Genomic DNA, 13,570 nt, shown 5'->3' with positions numbered 1-13,570 from the left:
TCACTACAAAAGACTTGCTGGTGAATTGGCCAATCACATCTGCTTATTTTAGGCTTTACTGTAATTTAGTTGCAGTGCTTCTTTACAAGAGGTATTATGGTAGTTGAGCTTTCGCACATCTTTCTGTAAACAGAACAGTTAGACCATAGGGAGAAAGAAGACTGGACTATTAGTTTTTACATTAAAGAAAGTGGAGTAATAAACTGAGAAAAAAGGAATTTGAGAAAACTCCTGTACAATTAAACAAATGTTGAGAAAAGCTACCTTAGGGAGTTCAGACTGTTTTATTTTCTAAATTAATTAAAATGAACACTGCTTGTCCAAGTTTGGACGATGAGCAGGCTTGTGTTAAAAGCAGAAGCTTACATTTTCATTTAGAAAAAGAAAAGATCAAGAATTTGAAATTGCTGCTTAGTAATCAATAGGTTCCTTAGCCTAACGGCTCATTTATACTTCACGCTCAGAAAGCGTACGTGCCCGCATCATGGCCGCCACGCGTTCCGAGCGTTCATTTGATGCGTCCTCTGAGCAGGTCCTCATAAATTAACGCTATGCGTGTGCGAGTTGCAGTACCAGCAAAAAGTCGGGGGGGCGCAGTGTGCTAAAAGTTGGAATGTGACGTCATAGTCTCTGTTTATTATCTACATGTGACAGAAAGCCGCTTTGCAGATCCTATGAGATCGGTGTGCGCGTATTGATATTTGATAAATGGTTCGATGTGGTGAAGCAAAATGCCGACATACAGATGTATTCATGGTGCTTTTATATTCAAGCATCGCATATTCCCGATCGTAATGACACGATACATTTTAAAAGTCTCACATACCGTCTTCTGTGCTATCTTTTTTTCTAGGGCTTCCTCTGCTCCTGACAGCAGCGAATCGCCAGCAATAGATCGCCACACTGAGCACATTAAATGTATGATATTCCAACTCTCTGCACATTTAGAATCCTTAGATTTATACTTGACATCACTTTCATGATGAAAAGCATTAAAGTATGTATATTACATTTTACAGATAAATCGTTAATTTCGTTTAAATAATGAATACTGTTAATAATTACACACATGGGGTGACACAGTGGCGGAGTGTTAGCGCTGCTGTCTTGCAGGGAGTCACATCGCTGATATTCCCTGCCTGGAGTTTACACGTTTTCCTGCTGGGTTTCCTCAGTGTGCTCCAGTTTCCTTCCAAAGATATGCAGATTTGGGGATTTGGTGCCGCTAAAATGACGCTAGTGTATGTGTGCTTGTATTCACCTTGCGATGAGCCGAGGCATCGTCCAGGGATTGTTTCTCACTCGTGCCCAATGCTTGCTGGAATGGACACATCCCTGGATTTAATCAATAAACATCCTTTTCAGAGATATTGCGGTAAGGTGTCATCGGAATGTAATGGGTGTTCTAGGCAATTCACAACACAGAGAAGCCGAACATGTTCTCACCATGATAATATTTCGCACTGCCACCTGGTGGATTCCTCCAGATTTACGTAAAGTACGCATGCAAGTATAAGCACTTCAACGCTTGCGTAGCAGGAGAGTCCGCTGCAGCATGTGTTGTGTGAAGTATAACTCAGGCCTAAAAGCAAAATTTGTCTATTTTACTTATAAACCTGTGTGATGGATGGCCGGCAGCTCAACCTGGCCGACACATCCAGGACACTAGATGGCGTCTTCCCTGCAGCCTAGAGGTGCCCCGGATTCCCGCAGGGCATCATGCAAGATGGAGTTTTGCTTCACAACCCTGCTGGGTACCATGGGGACCACCGTGTGACGCTGCAGGGAGACGAGGGGATTTTTGTTTCCTGCATAGCCCGGAAGTACTTCCAAGTCATGGGGACAGAGGAACAGAAGTACTTCCGGGCTGAAGAAAAATACAAGTCTTCATCTGACCCGGAAGTGCTATTGAATCACATGGACAGAAGAACAGGAGCACTTCCGGGTCAAGAACTATATAAAGGACAGGTAGAGACCCAGCAAGCTGAGCCTGAGTTGGGAGGGTTTGCAACGGAGCTGCTGGGAGTGGAGGATTGTGTAATTGTGAATTGTGATTATTGGTTATTGGTTTGGAGAACTGTGGCAATTGTGGTGCTTTGTGCACTTTATTTAAGAAAATAATTAAATTATACTTGGTGCTTTTACAAGTGTGTCCTGAACGTCTGTCTTTTGGGTTTCACGGGGTAACAGCAACCCCTAGCGTCCACTCATTGACACCTGTTAAGAATGTTAGGCTTCTTGATAAACACCTTATGAACATAAGATAGATTTGTGGCTCCTTTAAAGGTTTGTATTGTGTTTACTATCTGTGTGTGTCATACAGTATAAGTATTGGTTAGAAATAAGTACTGCATAATTAAAATGATAATCCATACTTATAATTACACCTCAATAATTATGTCTAGCTGGTAAACTGAAAAAAACTGTTACAGTTAATGATTAACACTGATAAATACATATATATTTACATTTAAGTAGTGTTTAACTATAATCTCAAATAATTTAACTGTGTGATAAATATATTTTCTTATTATAAGATAAGAAAGTGACATGTTTACCACTGATCACAGCTTGTAAAGTTGTTTGAAAAAGTAGCTGTGAATATGCACTTGACTTTAGACTATTAAAACAGGTTCAAATATTCAGCTCAAAATATTACTTGGCATTGCTTTTGGCTTTCCTTGTCAAAGTGTCAAAGTATTTCATACTGGCTCATTTGCCTTGTGATCATCTTCTCTGATACACCATATACAGTCATGGCCGAAATTATCGGCACCCCTGAAATTTTCCCACAAAATGCACCATTTCTCCCTGAAAATTGTTGCAATTACAAATGTTTTTGTATATACATGTTTATTTCCTTTATGTGCATTGGAACAGCACGATAAAACAGAGAAAAAAAGCCAAATCTGACATCATGTCACACAGAACTCCAAAAATGGCCTGGTCAAAATTATTGGCACCTTTTCAAAATTGTGGGTAAATCGTTTTATTTCATGCATATGATTCTCGTTTGAACTCACCTGTGGCAAGAAACAGGTGCTAGCAATACAGAAATCACACCTGAAGCCAGTTAAAATGGAGAAAAGTTGCCTCAACCTTTCTGTTGTGTGTGAGTGTGCCACGCTAAGCATGGAGAACAGAAAGAAGAGCAGAGAATTGTCTGAGGACTTGAAAACAAAAATTGTGGAAAAATACCAACAATCTCAAGGCTACAAGTCCATCTCCAGAGATCTTCATGTTCCTTTGTTCACTGTGCGCAACATAATTAAGAAGTTCACAACACATAGCACTGTAGCTAATCTCCCTGGACGTGGACGGAAGAGAAAAATTGACAAAAGACTGCAACGAAGGATAGTCCGAATGGTGGATAAACAGTTCTAATCAACTTCAAAACATATTCAAGCTGTTCTGCAGACTCAGGGTGCAACAGTGTCAGCTCGAACTATCCGTCGACATCTGAACGAAATGAAACGCTATGGCAGGAGAGCCAGCAGCCAGCGAATAAAGGCGTTTGTAGATAATTTAGATAATAATAGATAGATAATAATAAAATATCTACGTGGCATTGTACATAGTTGTGTTTGCCTTTATTCGCTGCGCCCAATTGAGGTCGCCCTTTTGAAGCTCGCCTTTTTCTGCGCGCCCTTATTGAATAGAACCCTCAGAAATGGTTGAAGACAAAGCACTGGAGAGTTCTGAAGTGACCAGCAATGAGTCCGGATCTAAATCCGATTGAACACTTAAGGAGAGATCTCAAAATTGCTGTTGGGAGAAGGCGCCCTTCAAATCTGAGAAACCTTGAGCAGTTTGCAAAAGAACAGTGGTCAGAAATTCCAGTTGAGAGGTGTAACAAGCTTGTTGATGGTTATAGGAAGCGCTTGATTTCAGTTATTTTTTCCAAAGGGCGTGCAACCAAATATTAAGTAGAGGGTGCCAATAATTTTGTCCAGCCCGGTTTTTGAATTTTGAGTGAAATTATATCAGATTTGGCTTTTTTCTCTGTTTTTTTGTGTTGTTCCAATGCACATAAAGGAAATAAACGTGTATACAAAAACATTTGTAATTGCAACAATTTTCTGGGAGAAATGGTGCATTTTCTGGGAAAATTCCAGGGGTGCCAATAATTTTGGCCATGACTATAGATCTGCTATCTGTCATACTTTTAAACTGCTTGAAAGAAAGTGTTCTATTGACTCAGCTAGAATGTCAAATGATTGAGGAGTATCCAGGGCAGGTAGCTTCATCACCTGATCTGGCGTATAGCATAATCCAGGGCACCAGTTCTTCAATGTTTTCAAAAATATTTTTATTGATATTGTAATCTAAAAGGGCCGTCAACATTGTAATTTCTTCTGATAAATCTTCAATTTTCTCTCTGACATACGTGATAACTTTGGCAGAATCCATTTCATCGACAGTAGTAAGCATTTTTCAAATTAATTCTTGTGCTACCTTATTTAGTACAATTTCTTGCACTGTCCCAATCCAGGTGGTTCATCACACGCTATCAGCGCATACTCCCAACCCCTCTCTCTCTCGCTCGCACTAACATATTGAATTAGCATGAGCAATCAACAGAAGACAATTCACCAATCAAAACACAGTTATGTGTTTGACAAGTGAAGTGACCGTTTTATATCAAGCCATATTTCATGATGTGTTTGGAGGAATATTATGGACAAAATAAAAATATTTTGTGACATATTTATTTATTTACGCTTACATTTTGCAGTACTTTTATTTGTGCATTTATTTAATATTGTCCAAAACAATCCTCCATATATTAACTCCCACCTAACTTATTAAAATATTTTGTCCTCAAAATAATTTTCAAGATATATTTTTTTTTACATCAAGAAAAGAGAATCTTACGTGATCATACGAGAACCGATACTTCCAGCCTCTGAACGTGGTGTCCGCTCTACTGGCCTCATGGGACTGCACAGATCAGAAAGTGGACTTACTCCATCAACTTCTTCCCCTGACCCTGAATCTGAGTTATGGGGATCATGCTCGATTGTTAGCTGCAGCAACCGACTTGTTTCCTGAATAAGCAGGTCAATCTAGAGAGAAAATATGAACACTGAGTCGTAAGTGTAAGGCCAAATTTGAATCCGTGGGCTTAAAAAAAAAAAAAACAACCACACACAACTGATGAACTACAGCCTAGTGGCTCAATGGTGAATCTTGTACTTTTCAAAACAAACATTTTAGAACTGAGCCAGGCCATTAGATAAGCATTTTGATCCACAAATCCATTTTATTTTATGGCACTAAACACTAAAGATTCTTTGAACAACACATACTTTTCAAAAGCTACTAAAGTCACCCTTCCTTATCATTCCCTAGAGTTTCTGGATCAGTGTAGATTTATAGGAACAGTTGCATGGTATCTTTATACCTCATCTAGTGGTACGTTTTTGATTGGAGTGCCATTAATCTCAAGAATCCTATCCCCAACATGAATGGAGTTCTTTACATCAGGGCTGATGCAGTCTGGATCAACTCTGCAGGAAACAAGAAAACAAATTCAAAGAGTTTAATATTATGCTGAAAAGCTCACTTGTACAGCTGAACTTGTGATATAGTAGTTAAAGCTAGGATTGAACAGATGGATATACCCAGCTCTGGCACAGCTTCCCTGAAATTTCTCTGGTCAAGTCACCCTGTCTCACTTCCTTGTCTTTGTTAAATAATTCCACATTGTCTTATTAATTGAAGGATGTGAAATCCAGAGGTATCCAGAGAGAATGCAAGCTAAGATACCAACTAGCTGTGTGTTTCCAAAACTGTTGTTTTAGTATCACTAAGTCAAGACTTGCTTCATGTAACCCCTTTCCATCCATGAGGACTTACTCCTTTACTCGTACTGTGCGATTATGGTCTACTCCACACCCTCCTGGACTGCAGCTCTGATCAACAGACACTGAGAAGCCACGTTTTCCATCAGATGAAGCAGGAATTGATACCAAAGTGACTGTGTGAGGAATCCGAGAGCATGGTGAATCTGGAAGAATCTGTTCTATGACTGGAGTCACAATTGTCTGGTAGTAACAGCGCCCACTACGAGAAGAGAAGACACAATTACTAAAGAGGGCAACAGATGATACTTTTTATTTAAATGGGCAAAGATACAGAGTGAAGGGTGAGCCAACAAACAATAAAATGCAACTAGTGATGCAAATAATGATTAGTATTAATTAAGACCACTATATATCCTAAATATTTTAGACAAGACAACATAATCAAAATACCTTGAATAATACAGCAAGCCAGAAGGAAGTGTAATGACAGAAAGATCTTCTATAACTGAAACTATTTAGGGTTCATTCACTACAAGTATGGCTCCCTATTTCTATGCTTACTATACCATGTGTATTACTATTACTATTATTATTCTGTCATATATACATTGTAAAACTATCAAAACAGAAGGACCCTGAGTTTTGATATTTGATCTAAGTATAAAAATGCGGTAAGTTGCCTATTATATTGGTGAATTTGTGTCATTGTGAGAGGGCTGACTTTTTGTCATTTGCGGGGACCTTATTGTTTAAATATGAAGGGACTTTTTAAATAAATATCATTGATAACAATTAATGTGTCTCTGTGAAGCGTTATTTATGAAACAAGCAGTTGGAGATTGTTAAATAATACTGGATATTCTAGCAGTATGTACAACAGGGTGTAAGACACAGTGGGCACTGGTCATTCTGCTAGACTATAGTGGCACACCAGGCCTGCTAAAAATGCGGAGTTAACAGGATTGTAGACATCCAGCTGCGTCTTTCCCCACTTGCATTCCAAACTAAGTGAATGAACTCCAGCTTGTACCAGGATCTGCTTGGACTTCATCTGATGACAAAGGTGTAAATAACATTTTGAGCTGACTCTCCAGAGGCCCCTCTACAGACGTCTTGAGCCAAAATTTGCAAAAATGGACACAAGCAAGAACAAAGAGCTATTACACAAGGAATGACAACTGATGGACAGAAGAACTTGTCAATGACAAAACACTGATTTTGTAACTGGAAGTAACTTTAATCCAATCAGGAGAAGTTATACATTCCCTTAAAATTCCCTGCACCAGCTTTTGGGACATTCTCAGTCTCTCTCAGGTGGCTCTCTCAATATATGTTTTTTGTATTTACTTATAAGAAGGATACAGCTGTACCTTTAGTTTGCAAAATATGGACCACCTCATATTTTAAATATGTATTTTTCTCCACATGAATAGTTGAAAGTTCTATGTCAAAATATGTAAATAAACTGAAAATTGTTCATAAACTAAAAAAATAAGTTTTATTTCTTCTTCTATATCACCTGGTCCTAGCGTACAATACTCTTCCTCATCTCTAATGTGGTTGATTGCGTTTGCACAAACTAAAGTGCCTTCTGCATAGAGTGCCATGTTTATCAGATGCACTTGCAATGCCTTAGTGTTGTCTATCTGTATTTTAGACATCTTTTTCCTCTAACCACTTGCCAAAATGAAAAAGATCTGTTATCACTTTTGACTAGCAGTAGTCAACACTGCAATTGATTTTGGTGGTGTCATTATGTGAATATTATCTCTTTACAGCTGATGATGAATATATGACATCTTGTGGGATCTGTACTGTTTGAGGTCTTAATCCTGTCTGTGTGCAAGCTGATTTAATAGGTCTCCTGTATTTAGTAGGGCTGAAAAAAATGAACTTGTTTTTAATTTATATTTTATATTATATTCCAAAACAGAACATTACAATGGCATGCTACTCAATTAAACATATAACATTTAACTCCCACCCAAGGGAAACAGATAAAGAAGAGAGACACAAGAAAAAAACACAACTTTTTTAAAAATATGATAAAATATTTATTGGATTAGGTAGTCAAACACAGGCCCAGCATGCATAGTCAAAAGTAATATCAATTAATTCTTGTCATGTTTTAAAAAGTTTTGGATGTATTCTGACACTGAATTTTATTATTTCCTGATTTGAGATAATATAGAATGTTTCTTCCTCCCAAGTTATTGAAAGTGGGCTGGGATGCTTCTAGTTGAACAAGATAAGTCTGCATGCAAGCAGTGTGGTATAGACTGTTACTATTGACTTTAATGCCATCTGGGAGTCCACCAAATATCGCTGTTAATGGATTAGGAGTGACTGAGACATTGAGTCTGTTTAAGAAATAACATAATTTTGTGCAAAACTCCTTATGTAACTTAGTGTATTCCCAAAACATAAGGCCTAGTGATACTGCAGCAGGATGTCAACACTTACTGCCTTGGGTACATTTTGGATACATTTACAGTCATATGAAAACTCTTGGGAACCCCCCTCTCAGCCTGCATAACAATTTACTCTACTTTCCACAAAAAAGATAACAGTGGTATGTCTTTCATTTTCTAGGAACATCTGAGTACTGGGGTGTTTTCCGAACAAAGAGTTTTAGTGAAGCAGTATTTAGTTGTATGAAATTAAATCAAACGTGAAAAACTGGCTGTGCAAAAATTTGGATCCCCTTGTAATTTTGCTGATTTGAATGCATGTGACTACTCAATGATTACTTGCAACACAAAATTGGATTAGCTTGTTGATCCTTGAACTTTATAGACAGGTGTGTCCAATCATGAGAAAAGGTATTTAAGGGTGGTCAATTGCAAGTTGTGCTTCCCTCTGACTCTCCTCTGAAGAGTGACAGCATGGGATCCTCAAAGCAAATCTTAAAAGATCTGAAAACAAAGATTGTTCAGTAACATGGTTGCAAGAACATCTTGCTGCAGATGGTGCATCTGTACATTGTTCTACAATTCAGCGCAGTTTGCACAAAGAACATCTGTATAGCAGGTTGATGAGAAAGAACCCCTTTCTACACTCACGCCACAAACAGAGTCGCTTGTTGTATGCAAATATTCATTTAGACAAGCCAGATTCATTTTGGAACAAAGTGCTTTGGACTGATGAGACAAAAATTGAGTTACTTGGTCATAACAAAAAGCGCTTTACATGGCGGAAGAAGAACACCACATTCCAAGAAAAACACCTGCTACCTACTGTCAAATTTGGTGGAGGTTCCATCATGCTGTGTGGCTAGTTCAGGGACTTGTTAAAGTCGAAGGTCGGATGAATTCAACTCAATATCAACAACTTCTTCAGGATAATGTTCAAGCATCAGTCACAAAGTTGAAGTTACGCAGGGGTTAAATATTCCAACAAGACAATGACCCAAAACACAGTTTGAAATCTACAAAGGCATTCATGTAGAGGGAGAAATACAATGTTCTGGAATGGCGATCACAGTCCCCTGACTTGAATATCATTGAAAATCTATGGGCTGATTTGAAGCAGGCTGTCCATGCTCGGCAGCCATCAAATTTAACTGAACTGGAGAGATTTTGTATGGAAGAATGGTCAAAAATACCTTCATCCAGAATCCAGACACTCATCACAGGCTATAGGAGGTGTCTAGAGGCTGTTATATTTGCAAAAGGAGGCTCAACTAAGTATTGATGCAGTATCTCTGTTGGGGTGCCCAAATTTATGCACCTGTCTAATTTTGTTATGATGCATATTTTCTGTTAATCCAATAAACTTAATGTCACTGCAGAAATACTACTGTTTCCATAAGGCATGTCATTTATTAAAAGGATGTTGCTACTTTGAAAGCTCAGCCAATGATAAACAAAAATCCAAACAAATAAGAGGGGCTCCCAAACATTTTCATATGACTATGTGAGAAATGGGATCTGTAAAATACATTTAGTTGAAATGTGAAATGCTTGGCACATATATATTCTATGCATGGCAGAGTTCCACTCCTTTTCTGAGATGTTAATTGGAAGGTTCCTTTCCCACAATTCCCTTGGATTTTTGAAGAGTAGATTCTGAGACATTTTTATATTTTGTTGAAATGATGACAGAGTCTTCATTAGAGCTAACCAGTATGGTCTCTGGGATTGACAGGGGTGAGAGATGTGGAAAGCTGTTTAGGTTTTTTTTAACAATATTTCTAATTTGCATATAGGAAAAAAGTAAGTAGGTGGAAAGTAAAATTTGCAGCGTAATTATTCACAATTAAAGAACACTAAGTGTTTTAATCTCAAGTGTTATCCGTACTTTAAACAGAGAAAAGGTCTGAGAAGGTGGAAAAAGGTGATTATTGTGCATAAGAGCTTCTCTTCCTTGAAATATGTCCATATTTCAAGCAACTGGTGGACAACTGGATTTCTGGTAAACTGATGACAGTGTTGACTGGAGCATAAAGCAGGGCATACAAGAGAAATTTAGAACAGGATTTGTTTTCATTTGCAAGCTAAGCTTGTGTGAATTCATGAATTTTTGCCAATTTCCAAGATTTCATTGTGCATATATTTGCAGGCCAGTAGTAAAACTGAAAATGAATTAGCGCCCTGCCACTTTCAACAAAAAAAAAAAAGAACATTTTGATAATCAACTATTTGGGTAAATATTATAATGATTAATCAGCGTAGCTCAAAATTATAGCCTATAAATGATTAAGGCCTTGACAATAATGTTTACTGTTGTATAGTAGCTATATCTATTATAGAAAAAAATCTTTCGACAAGACTTTTTAGGAGACGAGACAAGACTTTTTGTAAAAGATTTTTTCAAGTCCCACAAGACGAGAATATTGCCATAATATTTTTAAAAGTCATGCCCTCCTATCAACCATTTTCAAACAAGTCCACGGTACTGTCACCTCTCAGTCTTGTGAATGCTCTTGTCAGACACACTTCTTGCACTCTCAGCTCTTATAAATTTTACCATTTTCCTCACTTTAAGATCCCAATAAAAGATGACGTATTATGTCCAAATCTTATTGAAGAATTTCATCACGAAGTTGTTATCAACAGAATAAATGAGTACACAGGCAATCCTAGACAAGCTAGACTCTCTTGCAACTAATAAACAGTCCGTGCCTTAAAAACATTTGAACCATTACTCCCTACTCCCCCTTCCCTTCCTGTTTTTATTAAAGAGCTTTTTACTGGGCATTCATTTCTATACAGGGGGGAGGGTTATGTTTCAAATTTGGCTGCATATTAAATCTGAAACTAGAATTGGTATTATTTATATTTAAATGACAATGTCTAAAATTACTTCACATTAGGAAAATTTATAATTGTTAATCAACCTGAGTAGCAGAAGAGAAACCATGCAGGCACAGGGAGAAAATACAAAGTCTATACAGGCAACTCCCAGGCCCAGGACTGATGACAGGACTCTGAGCAAGGAAGGTGACAGCAGTAGCCACTGAACCACAGAACCATCCACAATAACAACAGGGAGCCTCCAGGGACATTAATACTTTGGTCACAGTACAATAATATTTAGATTTTTTATATTACAGTATATATTACTAGGGGGCTTTGCCCCCTGCTCACGGCGCTCGCTAACCCCCTGTCCTGCGCTAAGCGGCAGCAAATTCACGTCTCTGCTGTGGAATTCACTTTCACCAAACAACAAATCTTTTAATTCTCGCTGATACGCATCTTCATTGGGAAGAAACACTATTTTCCCCTGATGTCAACACAAATTAGACGATCTACAAGTCTCCAACTTAAGGTTTAAATCCAAACAATATATTTGATCTCTTTTCTCTAACCAGTTCTGCATGTGTATCTCAACAATGTTTTTCAATTCTTTATGACGTTTTACTTTGTCATCTTTTATTTCCGGCCCCGGACGTGGTTAAATCTCTTGGATACAAGTTAAAATCATATTCCTATAGGCAGAAACATTTCCACCTATTACACCTAGCAGGACTCGACTTAATTCATCCCACTTAAATCATTCTTTAATTATGGAAATGGATTTCCAGTACTGCATCATCCAACTCAACAGCAAAACTGAGTATACTCAGCTATGATGCATAACTGTCTAAATTCATCTCCGTCTACGTCATTATGAAATTGACTGTTATGTTTATGGTAAAAGTCTCACACTTCAAATACCATATGAATATTTACAAATTTGCGTTTTTAAAGTTTAACAGCCTTTACCCTGACATTTTAACAAAACATTGTTAAACTTTCACACACAAGCATGTAGTAAAACGTGTCATTTCACCCTACTTTCTCCTGTTCCACACACAAGTGTAAAAACATAAAATGATGTAATTGAACAAAATGTATGTGTGTAAGTACAGAAAATAGGACAGAATGATCAAACTTGTTTGTGTTTTGCGTACGTGACAAAAAGCATATATACTTTCTGGAAGTTTTCTTTCAATGATGTGTGTGACAAGAAAATATACCTTTAGGGTAAGGACTTTACCATTGGAATAATACAAAATGAGTCAGGACGCTATTTTTATTGCTTACGTGGTCAACGATCAGGAGACTAGAAAGCTATAAAAGAACAAGGATATCTGCGCTCGAGGCAGATGAAGTGCGGTGTCCTAGGACTGTATTTCTCTGTCATTTTACCCTTGCCTGGTATGTATCAATAAAAGGTTTTTACTAATTTTAATTTTCTTCTCTGTCTTCAGTCACAAAAAGTGTCCACACAAGCAAGACATAGTGAGCACTATTCAGTTTGCAAATACTGATATAAATTCCACATTAAGTACCTGTGCTGGGGTTCTTTCCTTTTACTTTCCTTCTTTTATCTTTGCAGCTCAAGATAAAACAAAGTTAATAAGGTTGCATAGGGTCCTATCTCTAAAATCATCAAAGGAACTTGGTAAATTTGTGTGTCAACATTCTTTCTTTTAGTTATAGTAAATCATGCACTTGAGGACACTTGTGGAAATTAAAGGGAAGCACTTCTTCACAAGAACAGTCAGAGGAACCTGGAACAAATTACCTGTAGTCATGAGGTTGAAGCAGAAACCCCAACAACTTTTAAAAGTATTCAGATTTTGGACAACGTAACCATTGGTGAACCAAGCAAGCAAGATGCAGTGAATGGTCTTGTCTTATTTGTCAAACGGTTTGTTAACTACAAAAGCAGGTAACAAAAAAATATATTTTTTCTACATTCTGACAGATGGCGCACTGCACATTTTAGCACTGCTGCACATAATATCATACCTATACATTGCACAAAAACTTGCAGAAAAAAGCAATGCACTGTGCATGAATGATGTATCACAATGAAGCAAAAATATTGCAATACTCTACTGGATTGATTTTTTTTTTCCTCATTTTTTGAATTATACCATACTAATACAGGTTGAGTATCCCTCATTCGAAATTCTAAAATCTGAAATGCTCCAAAATTAAAAATTTTTTGAATGCTGACGTGATTTTTTTAAAATTGCTAAGCATATGTAAACATTATATGTGGAGATTCCAAACATTTTTTTTTATTCTGAGTGTGGGGTGGTCTGGTCCCCTGTGAAGCACTGAGTACCACAAAGCTAAGTCACATGAACAAGGACTGGGGGTTGGGTTGGTACGGTGGTATGGTTGTCTCCCATGAATTGCCACTGAGGTTGGGGTGCCCCGTGAAGCGGTGAGCACTACAAAGCACCATCACTCGATTGACTGTTTGGGGGTGGGCACGGGGGGGCTTTGGTGGGGTGCAACCTGGACAGAGGCTGCTTTGAGGAAATT

General features: G+C 37.8%; 1 protein-coding gene across 4 annotated transcripts in view; it reads right to left on the bottom strand.

The window, feature by feature from the left end:
- limk1a (LIM domain kinase 1a) overlaps positions 1-13,570 on the bottom strand; it is a 134,830-nt gene that overhangs the window by 21,903 nt on the left and 99,357 nt on the right. For all 4 annotated transcript variants that reach the window (XM_028806862.2, XM_028806865.2, XM_028806864.2 and 1 more), the window contains 3 exons: positions 5,860-6,066; positions 5,405-5,510; positions 4,876-5,066 (listed from right to left, as the gene is read on the bottom strand). In XM_028806862.2, the coding sequence (XP_028662695.1) occupies positions 4,876-5,066; positions 5,405-5,510; positions 5,860-6,066 (504 nt within the window). The remainder of the gene's footprint in view (positions 1-4,875; positions 5,067-5,404; positions 5,511-5,859; positions 6,067-13,570) is intronic.

The sequence above is a fragment of the Erpetoichthys calabaricus genome, chromosome 8 (genome assembly GCF_900747795.2).
Source record: "Erpetoichthys calabaricus chromosome 8, fErpCal1.3, whole genome shotgun sequence".
Lineage (NCBI taxonomy): Eukaryota > Metazoa > Chordata > Cladistia > Polypteriformes > Polypteridae > Erpetoichthys > Erpetoichthys calabaricus.
This window is presented reverse-complemented; position numbering and strand designations above follow the sequence as displayed.